At 34.1% G+C, this 23,323-nt stretch overlaps 1 protein-coding gene across 6 annotated transcripts in view; it reads right to left on the bottom strand.

Annotated features, from left to right (window-relative positions):
• Nucleotides 1-3,717: 3,717 nt before the first annotated feature.
• The window catches only part of LOC145689187 (structural maintenance of chromosomes protein 3-like), a 137,671-nt gene continuing 118,065 nt past the window's right edge, over nt 3,718-23,323 (bottom strand). For 4 of the 6 annotated variants that reach the window (XM_081763327.1, XM_081763332.1, XM_081763341.1 and 1 more), the window contains 4 exons: nt 22,533-22,707; nt 20,163-20,354; nt 15,633-15,773; nt 3,719-4,461 (listed from right to left, as the gene is read on the bottom strand). In XM_081763327.1, coding sequence (XP_081619453.1) covers nt 4,390-4,461; nt 15,633-15,773; nt 20,163-20,354; nt 22,533-22,707 — 580 coding nt within the window. In that variant the 3' untranslated portion in view covers nt 3,719-4,389. Of the gene's footprint in view, nt 4,462-15,632; nt 15,774-20,162; nt 20,355-22,532; nt 22,708-23,323 lie in introns of all 6 variants that reach the window. The other 2 variants (XM_081763322.1, XM_081763344.1) reach the window with 2 other exon arrangements.

Raw genomic sequence — 23,323 nt, 5'->3', positions numbered from 1 at the left:
GGAGTATTACACTGTATGGTTCAGAGACTTGGACATTACGAAAGTTAGAGAAGGAATAATTAGCTTTGAAATGTGGTATTCGAAAAAGATGAAGAAGATAAAATGAATGGAAAGATTAAAACGCTTTTAGCCAATGGATAGGAGAGAATAGGACGCTTTTAGCCAACATCTTTCGTGGGAAAGCCAATTGATTGAACACGTCTTGCGAAGAAATTATCTTTTCCATAACGCTACAGACGGAATGATGGAAAGAAAACGAGAAGTGGGACGAAGAATAACACAGCCGATTGATGATTTGAAAAATAGAAAATACTGGGAATTAAAAGAGGAAGCTGAAGATTGAGAAACATTTCCAGACTCGGGTTTAAGGCTAGTTTTAGACGGAAGCATTTATCGTAGCATTTCTCGTACCAGATGTGCTGCCAAAAATCTCGTATAATATTCTATGGCATCAAAAGTATATTGTGCTTTTACACGGTAGCATTTTGATAAGCATTTTGTCGTGATGTAGCAAACAAATCACTGGAGAAGAGCGCAATTATGGCTCCAAAACTAAAAACAGATATTTAAGTCACTATTTCTTCTGAAGCCCTTTTTCGCAGGGGTGCCCACAAGGGAGGGGGACTATGACGCAAACTGCGTCATTGAAATATTTGGGGGGGGGGTAAAAATCTCTATAAATATGTTTGAGGGTGTGTAAAAATTAATCGAAAAGATTTCTTTTTCATGGAAGAACACTTACGGATAGACAATTGAGGGGGGGTGCGTCATAGACATGAGGGGGGTGGGCACCACTGCTTTTTCGCATATGCTTATTATGATACAAAGGACTTTTAACGGTGCAGTTATACTATACAGATCCATAATTTTAAAATTTACAGAAGAAATTTCTAATATTTTAATATAGTAGTGTATAAGTAATGGAAATATGGTGTGCACTTACATCTGAGATGCGTATTTACGTGGAAATATAGAAATTAAAGTCGAACCTGAAATGCACGTAACCTTCAATAAGCTGCCATAAAATTTTGGCAAGTCTGTAATTTCCCCCCGTTCCCACTACTGCTACTACTACTACCACTACTACTCCTACTCCTATTTCAACTATACTATTACTAAGTACTGCTACTGTTACTATTACTAAGTACTCCTACTTCTACTCTTACTACTACTTACTCCTCCTATTCCTATTCCTACTACTACTATTTACTTCTACTATTATTACTCTTACTACTACTACTACTACTTCTACTTCTACTACTACTAATACACCTACTACTACTTACTTCTCCTCCTCCTTCTCCTACTACTACTACTTATACTATGGATCCATATAGTAAAACTACACGTTGCCACCTGTTAAAGTAAACCTGCACCGGAGAATGCAAGAGCACACCTCAGAAATTATTGCTGAAGGTACAATAAATGAAACGAAAAGTTTTTTTTTTTTTAAATGAATTTCTGTGGATCCGTATAGTGAAACTGCACGCTTTTAACTTTGTACAAACAAGGATGGTCCTCATATTTTTTAATCAACATAATAATATTATCCCTTCTCCAACTCATTTTTCTTTACTACAATTCAATTTCCCATACAAAACAAAGAGCATGGATATTTGAAACAAAATCTTTCGCTTCGTTTTAACACACCACGGCGCTGCAATCGGAGCAGAAATGCTGGGGAAAATGCTACGAAATAGAGCAGATTCTATCGTCAAGAAATGCCATAGGATATGCCATGGCATGGGAAATGCTATAGCATTTGCTACTTTACACGGTAGGATATCGATGCTACGAGACATGCTGCGATAAATGCTTCCGTCTAAAACTAGCCTAAGAAGGAAAGAAAATATAACCTCAACAGTCCCAGGACCTGCTGACAGGCAGAATACTTAATAATTTCAGTATACCCGAGAATTTACAACCACTACATAGATATTTTCTAGAATCTTGCTTCTAATTTATTCCTTCTATATTCGTTCGCTTGTTCACGTGGAAACACATGAAAGAGGATAATCGAACCGTTAACTTGAATTACAGCTGACTTTTTAAAAAAATTAATTTTGCCGTATTTTACATATAGAACAGAATAATCTTACAAACGGTAGCGTAGCTAGGATTGCTTTTAGGAGACAGTAAGGGGAGCCATTAAACTTTTGAGGGGTCGTTCGTGTTTGTGCTTTCCTAAATAAAAATAACATTATACACTAATTATATACTGAGCGGCCGTGGTTCAGTTGGTACATCATTGACTTAACGTTAGGGTTTCCAGGTGGCGTTTCTTGGTGCCGAGTAGGAGTATGTAAGTGATCATCAATCAGGCTATTCGTGTTCAAATCAATTTCTAGACTTTTTCTTCTTTCTTTTATGCTGTATTCTGGCAGTGTCTTTTCTTGCCAGTATAATCTCATGTCATGTGTAGATATTGTGGAATCCGTAGTCATTATGTTCTAATGTTCCAACCTCGGAACTCAAATCAGGGCACTGGAAGTGACCCTCTCAGCCGCCTTTCATGCAAGGAACGCGGATATCATGCATATGTATGTAGAACTTTGCAGCACAAATTCAACACGTTCAGAGATGGGAGTGTGCTATTTGTTTCTGTACATTATTCCTGTTTCCTTTCATTATTTGTTTCTACACATTATTCCTATTTCGTTTCATTATTTTCGTTCATATTCACAATAAAATAACGTTTGAACAGTGAAGAAAGAAAAACGAAAGTCCAGTTTTGGTTTTGAAAACCGAAACCATAAATAATTTGAAACCGGAAACCGAATTTCAATTGAAAATTAAGTCGATTTTGAAAACCAAAACCGGAAATCGATTTTGGAATCCGAAACTTAATTTTTTGAAATTTCAACTTTTTCCAAAGAAAAAAAAAAAAAAAAGAAAAGAAAAGAAAAAAACTATAGAGAACACTTGTTATCTGTGAGATAGGCAACTGAAGTGGATTTCCTACATTCCAAGTTGCCTAACGTTCAGATCTCTGAATTATTTATCACAAACTATTCTTTCCTTGCGAAGCCAGGCACTTTTGCTAGTAAAGATAAGTTCGGTACTCTCATATTACAAAAATTACGGATATTCCCTGAACTGTGAAATATATGTCTACCATTTTCTTACCTAAAAACTATTTTTTTTTTTAAAAAAACTGTTTAACTGTAATTTAACGCAGCAATTTATGTAATGAGTAACGTAGAGAGTAAGGGAGTCAAGGAGAAAAAATTGAAAATTTAAAACCAGCTAGTAACTAAAATTTTGTAACAATCCATTTCTAGAGTCGTATCCAAAAAGAAAGGAGGTATTGAAATCAGAATCACAAAGCAAATTTTGAAGTGTATTGCTTTTGTATAGGACACGTTTGAAAAATTTAAAACGTGTGTCATTGAATGTGAGTTTAGGCATTCCTGGTTATATTCATGCTCATTTGGTATTTAATCATATTAGTCTTTCCACAAGTTTCTCAAGCCAATAACTGTTATCTTCAAATCACTACTTATCACACAAAAATTACGTCCTTAACATCAGTATGCAGCATGTAAGAAAAATAGTTTTAAATTACCAGATATTAATAATCCTCCTGATATTCTATATTGGACCAATATGTTGATCTCTAACACAAAACCACTATGTTCCCCGGATTGTATACATATAATGTATAAATAGAATAAGGCAGGAAAAAAATCTTTTGTAATATATAAATATTACTTCTTGAAATGTTTATTTGTACAAAAATAGACAAAAACCATGTCTAACACAAATTTACAGCTAAACAGAATATCACAGAAACATTTAATTATCAAATATAAATATTCATTAACATCTTAACATTTTCATAAGTTATGTAATTTAAAACAATTTAAAAAGTAGTCATAAAAACTTGAAATATTCTGAACATAATAAATAGGATGGAACATTTTTGTACTGTGTATTTTATCTACAATACACACACACACACACACACACACACCTCTATAGTTTATGGCTCATTCATAACAAAGATTTAACTATAAAATATATTAATGAGCCTCTTAGGCAACAAGTTAAAATATAACAATCAATCAGTCTTGTTTTGTACTATAATAATAGACTAGATAGTCAAAATAATAAATAAATGGCTTTTAAATAAATAATATTAAATATAAATAACAGATGACTGTTCTTATTTCCAATAATATAATTAAATATTTCAAACAAAATACTGCTAAATTACACTTCAATATAAATAATTCTAATTTCCTGTGCGCTTCAAATGTATAAATTACATTAGAAACGCGTTTCAACTCATCCATACATATGGACTCAAATAAATAATACATACCATATGTAAATCAATTAAATAACAATAACAGAAAAAAATAACTTTCTAATAGTATTTTTTCAAGTTTAATCATGAACTGAGTCGGCTTCTACAAAATTGTACGCTTCTTCTCTGCTCACACATTCTACGTGACTCACCTGGAAGTAATGGAAAAGAAAGTTAATATTCATGAATATCACCTTAAATACTTGCTGTAAAACACTTAACTGTATACTTCTAAAATCTTCAACAAAACTTTAGTTCGTTCAAAAAGATATTGTAAATCATAATAGCATCGGTATTAATATTGTTAATTACGTGGTTGCTCGTAAGGCCATTTAGATCAGAGACATCCAAATAATCTTGAAGATACTCCACTGTCGAAAAGGGAAATTAAATCTATAGCATTTATTGAGCCTTTGGAGACACAGTGCATCAATAGCAGAGCACAAATCTTTGGTGTGAGAGGTCTACTCGATCCCAGGTGAAGCTAGTGTGGCGGACAACATCGTCTCCGCAGGGTTTCTCATTTTCCTGTTTCTATCTGCTCACTTTCTGTTTGAATATTTTCTAAAAAGTAATACTTCCGAAGTGTAACACTCCGATTTTGATAAAATTTGGCAGGTAGATACTACACATGAAATAAACGAATACGTGTTTTTTTTTTTCTGCGGAAAAACTGTTTTAGGGGGCAAAACCGCCCACCCAAAATTTTGAAAGCTGACGCCCGAAAGCCAAAAACAAGTGAACCGAAGTCAACGAAATGTACACACATATTCTAGACATAAAATGAGGGAATTGATCACGAAATATCAAAAGTGCTAGTAACAGTGTGTCAGATGTGTCTAAAGGATTGCAACGAAACATAGTGTATGAACAATGCACAAAAAATAAACGAATACGAGTTTTTATTCTCTGCGGAAAAACGGTTTTAGGGGGCAAAAGTTCCCATCCAAAGTTTTGAAAGTTGAGGCCCGAAAGATCAGAGGAAGTAACGGAAGTGAATGAAATTGTGCACAGATATTGTAGACATAAAATGAGGAAATACGGGTTTCTTATTTTCCTTCAAAAAAGAAAACCGTTTAGGTAAGACACAGAACCCTCCAAAACTTTGATCGTGAAATATCAAAAGTGCTAATAACAGTTTGTCAGAAGTGCTTGAAGGACATGAAGAACTGGAACGACACATTGTGTATGGACAATACGCAAAAAATAAACGAATACGGTTTTTACTTTCTGCGGAAAAACGGTTTTAGGGGGCAAAAGCCCCCACCCCAAATTTTGAAATTTGAGGCCCAAAGGGCAAGAAGCAGTGCATCGAATTGAATATTGTGCACAGATATTGTAAACGTAGAATGAGATAATTGGGTTTCGTATTTTCCTGGAAAAAAGCGGTTGAGTGAGGCACGGACGATCTAAACATTTGATTACGAAATATCAAAAGTGCAAATAAGCATACGCAAGAAATTCCTAAAGAATATGGAGAATTGCAATGAAACTTCGTATAGGGACAATTTGCAAAACAATAAATGAAACGTGTTTTAATTTGTGCGAAAAAAAAGTGTTGAGGCCTAGGCCCCATCCGAAAAAAAAAAGTAAATATTACCGTAATAGCGCAGGAAGGAGTGGACCGAAGCAAATGAAATTGTGTGTAGATATTATATAGACCCTTTGTAAAATAAGGCTTTTCGTGTTTCTCAAGTATTCCTATTCGTTTTCCTTCAAATTTGGCACATCAACAGTACTGGAAATAAATCAACATGTGCTTGTTTATGCGGAAAAATATTGTAAAGGTTAAAGGTGCCTCCTGAAATACCATAAAATACGCTATACTGTTTGTGTTTGTAGTTGATCTGCCAAATTTGAAGAAATCGGATGAAGATACGCCACTTGTGAAACACGAAAGGCCATATTTTACATATCCAAGATCTACATACAATTTCATTCGCTTTGGTTCACTTCTTCCGCCACTCAATTCACTCCCTACGGCCCACTTCTTCTTGCCTTTCGGGGTCAAATTCCAAAAATTTTGTGCGGGGGTTTCTGCCCCCGAAACCAGTTTCCCCCGAAAATAAAGAAAAACGTATTCGTTTGTTTTCTGCCTATTGTTCATACACAAAGTTTCGTTGCAATTCTTCATGTCCTTTACACACATCTGACATACTGTTACTAGCACTTTTGATATTTTGTGATCAAAGGTTTGGAGGGGTCCGTGCCCCACCCAACCGTTTTTTCCAGGAAAATACGAAGCCCGTATTCCCTCATTTTATGTATACAATATGTGTGCACAATTTCATTCACTTCGTTCACTTCTTCTTGCCTTTCTTGCGTCAACTTTCAAAATTTTGGATGGGGGCTTTTGCCCCCCTAAAACCGTTTTTCAACAGAAAATAAAATGAAAACCCTATTCGTTTATTTTTTGCGTATTGTCCATATACAAAGTTTCGTTGCAATTCATGTCCTTTACACCCATCTGACATACTGTTACTAGCGCTTTTGGTATTTCGTGATCGAAGGTTTGGAGGGGTCCGTGCCCAACTAACCGTATTTTTTTTTTTTTCAGGAAAATATGAAACCCGTATTTCCTAGTTTTACGTCTGCAATATCTGTGCACAATTTCATTCAGTTCGGTTCACTTGCTCTTGCCTTTCGGGTGTCAACTTTCAAAATTTTGAATGGGGCTTTTGCCCCTCTAAAACAGTTTTTCCGCAGAAAATAGAAAATACGTATTTGATTATTTTATGTGTAGTATCTACCTGCCAAATTTTATCAAAACCGGATTGTGACACTTCGGAAGTGTTACTTGTAAGAGAAGCCGAAGTTCGATATTAAAAAATGAAATGAAATCTTTAAGTTTTACGTCCCACGGTTATGCCGGTTAGGCTAAAGGAGACGGTGATGAAAGATGAGTGAAATGGTGGAATGAAGAAAGTGGGAGGAAACGGGAGAACCCCGAGAAAACCCACGAGCACGGTGTTTGTCCACCACAAAGTTCACTTGGCGGGGGCTGGGATCGAACCCGGGACCCCAAGCACCAGAGGTGAACGCTCTACCACTGAGCCACCGCGCCCCCAGTTCGATATTAAATATGTTGTTAAATCAGTTAATAAAACAATTGTCAAATTTATTGACTATATGGATGACTTAATGTGTGTACCGAATAGCAACATGAACACAGGCTAGCATAAGCTACTTCTTTTTCTAAGCAGGATTGTAGAAAACTAGGAAACGTATGACTGATTAATTAAATCAGAAGTACATTATGTGTTCTATGCATGGAAGATTGAGTTAAGGTAAGGTTATCTCCATTCGATAGAAATTGTATTAAGTGATGGGATATCTCTATGACATGTAAAGTGTAAAATGTAGCAAATCTTATTATGATAATGAAAATTTCTAGTTCTGTAAAGTTTCAGTCAAAGGTTTCTGCTATCTGTGAAAGAGACGGCGATTATCTTCGTTCTCTACTATTTGTACATATATTAATGAGCTAATTGATTACTGTCCTAATCAGTGAACGAACTTTCACTGAATTGACTTCTTCCTAGTTTTGATAATTATAAATTACAAATCATTTATTTTGCTGAAGTATACAACATTCTTCTTTATTTATTTATTTATTTATTATTTTATTTTCTGAAATGTTTTTTGTATTATTTGCATACCTGTGTAAGATTAATATAATGTATTACTCTGCACAATTATGGTAATTCTGATAAACAAGTATACATATTCATACATCTCACAAAGTTTAATAAGATTAACTTTCCCTTTTTAAGTAATGATTTTGCTAATCTTGTTTTTTTTATTAAAAATGGCGATTAAGATGGAAGACACTATTTTTAATTTAGCACTACATACAATGGCTATTATTGATTATACCGAAGCGGAAATTTTTAATTCATTCTATAGTAATGCAATTAAAACTATATTTCCAACTTAAGCCTCGCTATACTCTGAACTAAACTAAATTAATATCTCAAATAGAAAACTATTTCATTCTAACCCCAACCAATCTCTGCGAAATGGTTTCTGCCTAAAGAATTTAGAAAATTTTCGAAGGCGCAGTGGTATTACTCAATTTAGAAGTAAGGGGGCGCGGTGGCTTAGTGGTAGAGTGTTCACCTCCGGTGCTTGGGGTCCTGGTTCGATCCCAGCTCGCGCCGTGTGGACAAACACCGTGCTCGTGAGTTTTCTCAGGGTTGTCCCGTTTCCTTCCACTTCATTCCACCATTTCACCCATCTCTCATCATCACCGTCTCTTTTAGCCTAACCGGCATAATCGTGTGGGACGTAAAACTTAAAGATTTCATTTCATTTTCATTTAGAAGTAAATTCATGCTATTGGAATGCCTTTAATCTTACATTACAAGTATGGTTTCTATACTCGGAGTACTTTTCAAAAAATCGATTTTTTTTAAGTTTAATATCCGACGGTTGTACACCGAGGCTAAGGGAGACGGTGATAATGGTGGAATGATGGAAATGGGAGAATCTTAAGAAAACTCATTCACAAAGCCCAACTGCCGGGAACTCGTATCGAACCAGAAACCCCTGAAATCTACCACTGAGTCACCACAGCCCCTGAAATTATTTGTACTAAAGTATCCTCCATGAAAATAATAAACAATTTGTAGAAATTCAATATCTTGGAGATCCGTCAAGATAATGCAATTACTGATGAAAATCACGCCAACACTAGATTGTTTTATATAATACTGTATTTTATATTGGTATTAAATCACACCCGCTGTTAATTTTTTGATTTACACAAAGCTATCGACTATGTATCATCGGGTGCTATTTTCTAAGTTGATTTATTATGATATAGCATGCATTGTTAAGGAAAAGCTTGAATCGTGTTTACAGTATTTCAAGTTCTAGCCTTTTATATATTCTAGCTTTCAAGTGACTACGTTTACTTTTCGCGAAAAAACAGCGAACGGGAAATTTATAAGAAAACGGTTATAACAGCTATGTTTGCAGAAACGTTAAAATTTTTCCTGCACTTACAAAAAATGTATAATAAATAATATCTGAAATATCTTCATTCATTCTCTACGTATTTAGCAGCTATTGATTGATTGACTGGTTAAGATTTAATGGGGACGTAAGTACTGATTCAAAACCTATCCTATTAAATTTCCATTTTGTGTTTTTCTGGAAAAGCATATTGGTAGTGGACTTGAGTGATACAACACTGTCAACTTAAAAATAAAATAAAATAATTAAAGATAGATTGTTAAGTCTCATCAAAGGGCGCATTTATTGTTATATATCTAAAGTCTGTTCCAGGCAACCTGATAGGCAACTCCCCTACCTCCCACCACTTACTGCAGAAGGGGAAAGCAAGCCGCTGACTTTCACAGGGACGGAAGTTTTTCTAATAAACAGAATCGTGTAATCTCTAAATTCGTACGTCAATTCACTCGCACCTGATGTTGAGAAAGTACTGCTGTTCCGTTTAGCTATCAACCCCGAGTAACAAACAATTACTGTTTTTAATTTTTGTCTTGTAGAAAAGTATTGCGTAATATTTATGTATTAAAGTTTACCCTACTGTAAAACATTTTATTGTCTTAACAAATATCGAAAACATTGAAATCAATAAGAGCTTAATCTATCCAATTTTGTATGAATGTGGAAGTTGATTCCTAACACGAATACAAGAACGGGAACGGGGACAAGAGCGGGTTTTCGAAAATAAAATGTTGGTAAAAATATTTGGAGCAAAAGAAGCATACATTCAGGTGAATTAAAACGCTATACAAGCTTTTATTTCACAACAACTATAGGTCACCGAATATTATAGAAATAATAAAGTTAATACGTAAGATAAACATGACACGTTGCTTGTATGGGAAATACGCACCAAGTCACTAAGTCCTATTCAAAAAGCCTAGGAGAAGGAGACTACTTGCTGGGCGAAAGAGAAAGCTTCCGGACAATGTAAAGCAGGATGGTTGACATGGTACATTGACTTTTCACAGGTTAAAATCTAATGGAAATGTTTGTTCCTGCTACGATGAGCCAAAGCGTTCGTTATTTTTTATAATTGAACGAACTCGCATTTACCTTTACTCTTTCTTTCTTATACAATAATCAACTCTTGTTACAACATTAGACTATCCTGCACGCCTGGGCCCGCAGTGGCTCAGTGGTACAGCCTTTACCTGTGGTGCATGGGGTCCCTGGTTCGATCCCAGCTCGCGCCAAGTGAACTTTGTGGTGGACAAACACCGCGTGCGTGGGTTCCTCGGGAATCGCCCGTTTCCTCCCACTTTCTTCATTCCACCATTTCTTTCATTTCTCATCATCACCGTCTCCTTTAGCCTAGCCGACATAATCGTGGAACGCAAAACTCAAAGATTTCATTTCATTTTATATTCTCACGTCATAACCGTCTCTCTCTTGCAAGTTAATTACTCCAAATGATTATTCCTATTAATAAAAACCGATAATATTTCTAAGACAATATAAAGTCATTTTCCCCTCTTCTGCAAGAGAGGCTCAGCAAACAAAATTATTATTGGAACACTATTATCAATGTATATATATAGTTCTTTTTCTTCTTGTTCTTTTTAATGTAAGAACATCTGTTAATAAGAGGAAACGAGAAGGTTTTTTTTTTAAAGCATTTCAGGTTCTATTGTTATCATCTTAACGCTCTACCGTTTCCTCTCCCTTCCTTCATTCCACCATTTCATTCTCTTTTCATCATCATCGTCTCCTTTAGCCTACGCGGCATAACCGTGGAAGTAAGTAAAATTTATAAAGATTTCATTTTCGGTTTTCGATTTTATATTATGAAATTCTTGTATCAATAAGTAAATACCCATTCAATTACCAACCTGCCATCCCTTGCTATTCCAACATTATGGCACAACCCCGACTGCCAAGAAGAAGGAAAATAAACAATATAACTGTTTAATAGAATTTCTATTATAATAACACTTGTGTTACACTAATACAGGTAATAATTTTACTACACACGGACTACATTTAAACAACACTGGAAAACGTTCAATGTGTAATAAATTTGCTGAACTAGTAGAATCATCATCTGTAGTCTCGACAAGCTTCATCCCTTTACCTTGCCAAGCATCGTTAGACAACAATGAAAGTCTAGCACCTGTAGTAAGTGCCAGTAGCAATAACGTATGCAAGACCCTTGATACATATTCCAATATTAACGTAGAGTGTGGTAGTGTAGGAGTAGATCGTATTGATAGGATTAGCTTAATACAAATGCCAAGTAGTTCGATCTATAAAGCAGAAGATTGTAATAACATAACTGAAAATGCTCAAAAGATAGAACGACGGAAGAGAATGCGTAAGATGTTATCCAATGATTTTTTATGGTAGGAAATACTGACTTTTTACACCTTTTTTTTTCCATAATGTGCAAGGTTTAGGGAACAAAATTGATCTTCTGGAGGTATTGTTGGAAAGCGACTTCTCAAATGTACAGCTTCTTTGTATATGTGAGCACTGGTTAGATGCAAATATCGTTAATATGGTTAGTTTAAATGGTTTTAATATTATTACTCACTACTCTCGTACAATAAAAAGTCGAGGTGGTGTCGCAATTTTTGCTCGCTCTTATATACATGCAACTGAGATTGACGTTCGGAATTTTTGCATCGAAATGCATTGTGAGGTAGTCGCATCAAAACTTCAAGAATTAAATATTTGTATTGTGTGTATCTATAGGACCCCTTCTGGTGATTTAGGAATTTTCTTTAAAAATTTTGAGAAACTTCTAGCGAACGTACGTAGAAAATTTAGTAGTGTAGTTATCTGTGGGGGTATAAACATAGATTGGTTAAAGAATTCAACTGATAAATCTAAGTTTCAAGATATGTTAAATTTATATGAACTACAAACTATTATTAACGTACCTACTCGTCAAGAAAAGACAGCTATCGACCAAATTATTATTCCAAAAAGTAATCTTAAATATTTGTTTGAAGTTACTGAACTTGGATTTTCTGATCATGAAGCCATTTATTGTAGGATACCTACCGAGAAACTGGTGAAGGGAAGTCCGAAACCGATAACGAGAACAACCAGATTATTTTCAACGGAAAATATAAATTATTTTTGTTTTCTATTATCTCGTGAATCTTGGAATCCCTTGTACGACTTACCTAGTGCTAATGACAAATTCAATTATTTTGTTGATGTTTTCTTACATAATTTTAACATAGCATTTCCATTACAGTTACGGAAAGATCTTAATAACATGAAAAAGTGGGTCACGCAAGGAATAAAAATTTCAAAGCAAAAGCTTATATATGATCATAAACTTAAGAAAACCTGTGTTAATTTACCAGCTAAAGTTATTTCCCATATAAAAACATACAAAAGAATATATCAGAATGTTATTCGAACAGCCAAAAGAATCCACAATGACACTATAATACACGGATATAAAAACAAAATGAAAGGTGCGTGGAACGTAATAAACAATTCATCAAAGACTGTTCCAATGCGCGAAATATCACAATTTAATTATAGAAATAATCCTTTCGCTGATCCTGCTGCCATTACTGAAGTCTTTAATCAGTATTTTCTTAATACGAATTTACCACCTGGAAAGTCGGATCTCGCTGTAGAGCCAAATATTCCATGCAACAAACGTAGTATGTATGTAACTCCGGTAACTGAAGAAGAATTGTTGGACTATATCAAAAGACTTTCTAGTACCCGTTCTGCAGGTATAGATGAAGTCCCATCCCTAATTATAAAAAAGAGTGGGCATTTAATAGTGAAACAACTATGCTTTCTTGTAAATGTATCATTTGAATCAGGCGTTTTCCCCGACAGATTGAAGACTGCAAAAGTTATACCTTTGCACAAAAAAGGAAATACTTATGCTGTTCAAAACTATAGGCCTGTTTCTATTTTGTCTGTTTTCTCGAAGATTTTTGAATCACTAATGTTATCGCGCTTGAGAAATTTTATATCCTGCCATAACCTAATCTCGTCTTCTCAACATGGTTTCCAAAAAAACAAATCAATTGATACAGCGTTGTTTAACTTTATTAAAGAGGTTTCTACAGTACTTGATAAGGGAAAATATGCAGTAGGTTTATTTGTTGATTTCTCCAAGGCATTCGACAGTGTTCAACATTCTCTTCTACTGGCAAAACTCCAGAAATATGGTATTAGGGGTGTACTACATGAATGGTTTCACTCGTACCTGACAAACAGAAAACAAGTAGTAAAAATACAAAAAATAATTAACAATAAGCAAGTCACATTTTCATCCAAAACTGCTACTATCTCTGCTGGTGTTCCTCAAGGCTCAATTCTTGGGCCAATTCTTTTTTTATTTTACATAAATGATCTTGTTCAATATATGTATCCCCAACATATTGTACTATATGCTGACGATGTAAATGTCCTTGTAACAGCGGACAATACAGTTGAACTAGAAAGTAAATTAAAACAAACTGTGGAGCGTTTGATAAAATGGACATCTCAGAATCAACTGCTGATAAATGCAAAGAAAACAAAAGCACTAAATTTTCATTACTCATGTACACCTCGAACAGTACCTCCCATTGTGATAAATTCAACTGATGTAGACTATTCAAAATCCACTAAATTTTTAGGTGTAACAATAAGCAATAGGCTTACATGGAATGCACATATTACTGAGCTAAACAGCAAATTAAGCCGTATCTGTTTTGTCATTTATAGACTACGTGGTTCAGTGTCAAAAGAAACTTTGCTGTTATTGTACTATGGTAAGTTTCAATCCTTGTTAAATTACGGAATAATTTTCTGGGGAGCCTCCTATTCCAGTGTTACTACTTTTCGTCTACAGAAAAAGGCAATAAGATCTATTTTTAATCTATCACCAAGGTCATCATGCAAAAGGGTCTTTCAGTCAAATAAAATTTTAACTGTGCCTTGTCTGTACATATACAAAAGTATCAAAGAGAAATGAAAGTAGTTTTCTTCATGTTGACGATGTACATTCATACAACACACGACAAAAGAATAACATATTCACAGCATACCAAAACTATGCGTGCACCAAAAGAAGTGTTCTTCCTATGCCCGCTAAGTTGTTTAATAAGCTCCCAAGTTATTTGAAGGATATCAAAAACATACGAAATTTCAAAAATGAACTATTTAATTTTTTGTGTAACAAAATATATCATCATATTAATGAATACTTGGGTGATAGTTTGTAAAATAATGTAATATCAATTATATTGAAATGTCTTATTATTTGACAAGTCCTATGTACTGGTCTCTGACCAATAATGTACGACATGGATGAATAAACAATGAATGAATGTGTTAATTGTTTTAGAATACGAGTGTTACTATGAAAGTTGTAATTTATTATTTAGACATATTTAGATACACTCTATGCCTCCGTGTGCGGGGGCTGATGGTGGAAGACGGAACACCAACATTCACTTGTTGGGGGAAAAAACTTCTTTTTCCTATCAGGCTACGTAAACCAGATTATAGTCTGGTTGTGAGTCTCAAGTTTTTCAAGTGTTTTCAGGATGTAGGTAAATGTAAAAGCACAGATTTAGTATTGTTTCCAAGTGTCCACTTCTGCTAGCAAAACCAAAGAAACACAGGCTTGTTCGGATTGAAGGAAATTACTAGCCGCAACTTTCCTAATGGTCTCGAACTTACGTGTGGTATAACGAATGAAATTCAAACTTCAACCTTCTGAGCCAATTATACCTCTCTCCTAAAATGATTTTTCTCAACTGTCTTGAACCACGAATCCCGATGGAACCTAGGAGATCCCTTCTCAACCACAAGCAAGCCGTACATGAACTTTTTTATTCACTCGATTGAATTTGATATTGTGCGTCCTAAATTGCATAGAATGTTGCCTTTTGCCATATTCATAAAAAGTATGCTAGCCTGGATTTAATAAATCAATATGAATTATCAGTATTTCTTTAGGATTTGCCACAATATTATACATACTCTATATTGACTAGTAAATCAACGAACTATCAAAGAAGTTTTTTTTTTTTTTCAATAAGCTCTCGTAAATGGTATTATGATCATATTTTATGAATCGATTTGGTTCTCTTATCTAGCTCTGAAATCTACATATCATGGAAGATTGCGTAATTGTATGAACAAATCCAACCAACGTTTATTCTATTCAAAAACTATTTCGTAGAAGTATATCTGTAGATGCTGGAGTTTAAATACAGACATACAGAAATGTTATTTAACTGTGAAATTTGTTTATTTTTTTCAAATTTCCTATATAAGTAACATATTATAAGTAATATGTATATTTGAATGTATCTAATAGATATGAAACGATACTAACTTTATTACGGTATTTGACACCGTAGAATTTGTTCGCATGTTGCAATAGCTCTGGACGAAAAGTTGTCGTGATGAACTGTGCATTCTTCGACAGATCGCGAATCATCTCTGATATAGCTTTTCTATGTTGAGCATCCAGGGCCTAAAAAGCAATATGAAGAGAAAGTAAGTTCTACAATTAAACAGCTCACTACTTAGTCATCTATTAGACACAAACCTATACACAGATAATCGAAAAATACATGGATTATGAAACGTCATGTTTCAAAAACAACTAAATGCGTCTAAATAATTCTCGTATTAAAATAAAGTTGGTATTGGCTCAGCCTTGATGCCCATATGGTCGGTAGTGCAATATAAATCGGTCAACGACGATGTGAACTGTACATAATAAAATTTCAATTCCCTTGTGGTATGGGGATTTGAGCTCGTTTGCTGCAGCGAAAATAATGAGAATGGTTACATCCAGGAGAAAAAAAAAAAACATCTGGTTCATTAATTGACTTTTAATTCAATAGATTCTTCATAGGTTACTTTGTTAGAACAATCCTATCCACAATAGCTTCCTGTGAGTATGGGCGCGGAATATTTCACCACATCACGAAACACCTTTTGAACTTTTTCGATCATGGTCTGTTCGACTATCATATAACGAAAGAAATTACTAGTATTCGTGTAAGAATTAGTAAATCTATTTGACGTATTGTTTCTAGCATTAGAATATTTATTACTGTTTCTATTCTGTCCCATATTACTTCTAAATTCAAAATTATTCTTATTGGTATTTTAACAATTATTACGATTACAGTTACATCCTGACTCAATATTATTTTTAACCTTGAAATTGTTCCTACACTATCTCGCACATGAAAATTATTTTGTCCTTTCGTCACAGGATTATCATATGCAATTCAGTTTTCATTGTTTTAACATAAACAAGTTATTTTCATAAAGAGAAATAATAAATGACCGAAATAAAGAGTAATAACAAATGACTGAAACTGGCACATTGCGAGTAAAGCAATATTTATTGTAATATTGTAATAGGACACGAACAGATGCTACGATTTGTGAATCTGGGTGACAAGTATCAAGTAATTTCAAATCATTTTTTGCATATACTAAAAATTCAGTATTATTTTATCAATTTTGAGATCGTACTTGCGATTTTAGATCTATGCATCTGGTTTGCCAATATGATATCTTTACAATGTACTCCAAAAGAGCGCATAATCATAATTATGTAACAAACTTTTCATATACCTGAACCATGCTGAATAGGGAGGCACAAGGGTATGCGGCAGAACTTTCAAATAATTGGAATTATGTGTGCCAACTAACTCACAATTATCTTCGAATTTTTCCAAGAAACTACATTGGCTCGCGGAAATATCATCCTCTCGACCACTATATTTAGTCAGTAATTGTTACTTGTGAAATCTTCCGTTCTTTTCCTTCCTTCGGATACTTTCCTCTCGTTTCTGGTGATGGAAACGATCTCATTTAGTTGAAAATATGTTGATGCAGTGGTATTCTCAATGCAATGACTTATTCTGGCTTCAGTATTAAATACATCTTCACTTACAGAGGTTAGCGAATTCTCTAGCTGTCACCATCAGTTAGTCTCATTCTATGTTGTGGGAGTTTGGATTGTTTCACTAAAATCCACCCTTTCTTAAGGGTTTGTACTTTTTTTTTTTTTTAAAAAAAAAAAAAGCTCTGCACTTTTATATTGGTTGTTATTCATACGCTGATTCAATCCTTCTAACATTCCTTTTACGGATGCTGTGTTTTCATGCACAATATTTTAATATTGCCTAACTCGCTAACACACTTTCTTGGGACTGCTCCGTACGTAGTAATTAACATTTGATTTTATGAACAAAAAGACTTTGAAGCTTGTTATTGAGAAAGTGTTTCTGTGATCTTTCCACTTGTTAGAGTCGATCCTCAATTTGTTCAACGATTCTTGACTTGTGTTTTCATACAATTCAGTACGGCAGGTGATTCTAATCGGCAAATCTTCTACATGAAAATTTGTGCTTATTTCCGGTGATTGCCTTGAGGCATCCATGCTGCTAAAAGTGTTATTTTATTCCTTAGTTTCTTTATACTTCGTGTTGCTGTCAGTTTCGTAAGTCCAAAATTAGGTGTAGATAATCTATACTATGCTTCGAATCATCTGAAGGTCCCGGTGTTGAAACACCATTAATTAAACATCGCAATTTTACTTGTATTAGTTGTACTTTTAAAAATCGTTGTCGTTAATACGCGGTTCATTACATTGACTTATTGTAATTATTATCCTTGATATGTCCCTTTTTAGAACAATTTATAAGTTCTTGTATCTATTCATTTTTTCCAGAGACCTTACACTTATCTTGATATCTTTAGTTACTTGGAGAATGGTTGTGCAGCGATCCTCCGAGATAACCTATACTTATATATCAATACACATGTAAAATTTCAGTATTCTGCATTAACTACTGAGTCAGGGAAAATTTTTAATGAACATCCCACGTATTTTAGATAATCCACAAATATCATTAAAGGAGATACAAAAGCTATTTCATCGACCCGATCTATTGCAAGGTAGTGGTGTTTACGATCTCATAGTTCTTCATGCGATAATTTATACATCGGCAATGCAGAAATAAATACTAGAGTGAGGTTAAAGGAACATTTAAGAGATTTTAAAAATTGTGTGTGTAACACTTATCAAAACATTTACATACGATTAATGATGAGAGAATTTTTCAAACTATAGAAAAAGGACTTAGAAACAAATTAAGAAATATTTTTTTTAAAAAAATCTGGATTTGGGACAGCTTAATAAAAGAAAAAGAAAGTAAGATCAAATTATAAGTTTGTCGATGAAGAAAAGGTACAAAAAGTGTTAACTGCCAGTAGTGTTCACAGATCGGTTTAAATGCTATTTTCATCGGGTCATATTATAATGTCAGGTTACTGGAGTGGAAGATTTGCGTATACAGTTTTCCATAACTACTATTATGGGTACGTATCACTCCCTTATTTTTATCCTTTTTAAATTCCGTGTCCTTTCTACTAACCACTCTTACGTCTAATGAAGGAAAACTATCGTCTGAAATATAGGATGAGAGAAATTGACAAACATAAGCACAAGTGAATATATTTTCGTGAAGATTTTACTTTCGTTCTTGAACCAAACAAATGAACAGTAAAAGTACAATTATTTGATGTAGTAGTCTAGTACTACTACAAAGGTCACAAAACTAAACCTACTACTGCCATTACAGATCACGAAAAAGTATGGCCGGCCTCAAGCCTTTAAAGGTCATGTGTAGTACCCACAGCCATTATTTCCGCTTTTCTAGATCGATGTTTACCAGAATACATCAATAATACTTTCAGTGGGATAAACTGAAAAGTCATTTTGTGACTTAAATATTTTCGTCAACCAAACTGCTGGCATCAACGAGATATTGATGTCTATCTTTGGTAAAAATTTCACCCATGTGCTTCCAAAACTTTCAAATTCCTCTCCTGTAAAGTTAGGAATTTTGAGTTGTTACTCTTGATATAAACAGGCAAATATATATACACACAACCCGAGGTGAACCGAACTCAGAAGCTCCCAGCATGGAAAGCTAACAGCCTGTTGCCGAGCCGAGCTTGTCTCTGGCCGAGGTTGGCCACTAAATATAGCGAGCTTTATTCCCTAGACTATGAGCTACTTGCCAATCAAATTTTGTTGAGATCCCGTCGGTAGTTACCGAGAAATAAAGTACCACATACAGGGCGAGCCAATCTTGTCTCTGGCCGAGGTTGGCCACTAAATATAGCGAGCTTTATTCCCTAGACTATGTGCTACTTGCCAATCAAATTTTGTTGAGATCCCGTCGGTAGTTACCGAGAAATAAAGTACCACATACAGGGCGAGCCAATCTTGTCTCTGACCAACCCCAGCCACCAAATATGGCGATTTTAGCTCCCAAGATCATGGGCTACTTGCCCTCCAAATTTGGTTCAGACCCAGTCAGTAGCTATTGAGAAATAAAGTACCATACACGGCCATATACGGAGTGAAACTGTAAGGTCCCGTATGCTTGCGCCGGGAGCTGATAACAGGGTTCCTACTGATCTGGGGAAATCTGTTTCCTTGATTTCTTCCTAACTTTCATGACAGGTATCGGATGACGTTGACATATAAATAAGGAATAAATAATGGTGAATATTTATATATGAGAACATTTATTCTATAGAAACAAATAGTAATCAATTGCTCATACGTACAACAATAAAAAAATAGCAATAAACACCAAATAGGTATTATAATGGTTAGCTAAGCTGGAATTAGTGTACAATTAATGTTAGAAAAATATATTTTATAAAATTTCCCTGACTCCCTGATTTCCAGTCTTTTTCCCTACGCTTCCTTGATTTCCCTGACCAGTAGGAATCCTAGATAACAAATAGTTTTGATTGTTCCCTTGTATCTTTGCCTCAAGCTTACTGCAATGCTAAACGTACAGAAGGAGTATTGGCTTACCTGATCAACTTCATCAAAAAGGTAAAATGGAGCTGGATCACACTTCTGAATTGCAAAGATTAACGCTAGAGCCACTAGCGACTTCTCGCCTCCTGACAGTTGGTTTAACTCTTGCATTTCAGCTGATTCACCGACAAAAGACACACGAATTCCAATGCCCGTGAATCTATCAATTGCGAAGGCCTCACTTTCCTGAAGATAACAAAAATGTTTTTATGTCTAAACGGTAAATTCGAACAACATATTACAATACTATATACAAAACTAAGACTTTATATCATTGTCATCAATATGATTTTTTTTATATATAGCATCGAGGCAAGAATCCGTCGAAACCTTTTTTTTTTTTTTTGTTAATATTAATACTTTGTTCTATACAGACTCTTAATCAAATACAATCGAATGAAATTATACGATATCAGAAAATTAAGAGAAGTAATTAATGTATATAGGAAGTATGGTAATAGAGTATATCTACTGAAAAACAGTGATTTAACTCAAGTATGAAAGACTAATACAACTAATACTTAATATCAGTTTTAGCACTGATTTCTTTGCAGCATTTCCTTATAATACAAATATTTATGATAGTTTAATTTTTATGCGTATGGAGAATATATATTTCCTCATTCTGTTGTAAATATATAAAATTTGGACACAAGATAATTTAAATCATTCTTAGCATGTAGCACTATATACAGGTACACAAATGGAATACCAAATATATCTTTCACCTAACACAATTCATTTCCCACGCTCTCGCAATAATTAAGTTGTTGATATTGATATACTTCCACCTTATAAACAGTCTATATTCCATTACGTTTACAAAAGTATCCTACGGCATTCTTTACTGAAGAAACTAGTAAATAATAATCTCTAGATGAATCTTAAACGAATTTACTTTTCTTACCATCGAAAAGACAAAGTGAATATAACACTTTTGGTTTTGGAATACAATTTTTCATTAACACAACACTCTAAATAAATTATAGTTTATCAAGCTATTTATTTTAACTAAGAACTTAAATTAGATTTGTAAAGATCTTAATACATTTTCAACAGTAATCTTGCTCTCTGAATCTGTATAAAATGTTATTACGCAAATTATATTTAAATATGATTCAATATGTGATTATCTCACTATCGTTCCGAATAAAGAAAAATTGAGACTTCTCATTTGTTTCCTCTTGTTGTCTCTTTAATAGATTTACAACAACACACACAAATTCACAATTATTATTGATCCTAGAATAATAAAGAGGTTAGACAAATCTAATTTTAATCATTTTAATTTTTAACTTTAACGAAATGCTAAGCAAATAAAGCATTTCCTTACAAGACAAAAGTTGCTTGCAACTTGTATTTTGCTACATATACAGTGCAGAAGTAAGTAACAATTTCTGTCACAAAACAAAAACTGACAATTACTGTTGGCAACGAACGATATATTATTTTAGGGCACAAAAATTCTTTTTTTTTTTTCGTTTTCTCGAAAACTACCCAAACTAGTTGGCGTAACGACCCATTTGTGAGTCTAAGCCTGCCCCAGCGCCATCCGCTAGTGATTGGATGGACTACCTCCAGCCTAGTGGGGAGCACGTGGTCAGCGCGCTGCGACGCCCTGTCCCTAACAGGCGCATCAGGAACTTTCCAGACTTAGTGGCCATCACGTCGTTTTCATGTGATTTCCCAGTTTGCCTCACGACGCTGGATGGACGCCGAAAATTGGGAAGCACCGGTCGAGAATCGAACAGGGCCACGCGGACGTGATTCCAACGCTCTTTAACCACTAGACTCCGGTGTCTCTTTTTCGAAAACTGAATGAGAATTTACCCTAGAGGATATAATGTTGTTTAGCTCGACATGATTTATTGACTGATGTATTTGGACTATATTTTAGTAAAATATAAATTAAAAGTTAAGAGTTAATAATCACTTTAGGCTATATCTCATTAACTATACTACGCAAGCAACTATCGATAATAAACTAAATTAGGAAATATTTTAGTATCAGCTTCATAAGCCTCGTTCATCTTTTTTTTTTTTTTTTTAAGTTTACAAAGAATTCGTTTTTCTCCATTTTCTGGAAAACTAAGGATGGAGTTTTAGACTTACGCATATAATTTTGTTCAGCTCGATGAGATCCATCGATTGATCGATTGTCTCACCTTTTGACAAACTCTTCTTCGTTAAACACTAATAATAATGTAGATTGAAAAAAATGTGAGTTAATTTCTGTCGTCAAAATGAAACTGTGAATCCATTTGTGGTCTCTCTATATAATTCTTGCACAATAATATTATGATATATATGTATGCATTAGGACACAAGCAATTTACTAAGGAACTATATCTGCTTGTGACTTACATCCTGAGAAGATTCTGTATCTGACTCCATTCTAACCACTAACTGACCACGACCTCGTGGCACAAGTGTTTTAAATACTTCAGAGAAAAATTTGGACACTTGTTTGAAGGTAAATTCAATAGCTTCATTTTTTCTTTGTTCCAAGACATTCATCAGTTCCTTGATTTTTTCATATCTACGAAAACACAGAACAAAAACATAAATATCACTTTTATATGAGAGGATAAGGTCAGAAGGAAATGAGTTATATGTGTAAGATGCTTCCAAGTTTGAAAGCACTACTATTGTATATAAATCGTACAGAAATTCCCAACATTTGGATTAAATGTTGGGAATAAATAAATAATAAATTTAATAATTATTTATTAAATTAAATAAATAAATTAAAAATTAATTAAATAAATAAATAAATACTAAAATTAAATAAATAAATTTATGAAACCAAAATATTAAAAACTTACATATACAACACAGTAATATCTAAGTGTACATTATAAGAGAGAAGAATCTTTACTTATTGATGTAAAATTAAAACGAACCTGAGATAAGATGGATCAAAGTTACAACTACCTTTAATCAGTCTGACGACACAGAAACAAACACATTACACAAGCAACAAATCTAGCTGAAATATTCTATTAGTCATTACCCCTTTATTTCCTTGTTTAAAATTATTTACAACATATTTCTTTTTCAAATTTTATGCTGACCTTCTATTGCATTGAACTTTTACCTCAATAATTTTGACACTTCAGTGCTGTCTTCTACTGGAGGATGATGAAGATTACCAA

Source organism: Thermobia domestica, chromosome 1, assembly GCF_964235325.1.
Source record: "Thermobia domestica chromosome 1, izTheDome1.hap1.1, whole genome shotgun sequence".
Lineage (NCBI taxonomy): Eukaryota > Metazoa > Arthropoda > Insecta > Zygentoma > Lepismatidae > Thermobia > Thermobia domestica.
The sequence above is the reverse complement of the archived record's forward strand: the minus strand, read 5'-3'. Positions and strand labels throughout refer to the sequence as shown.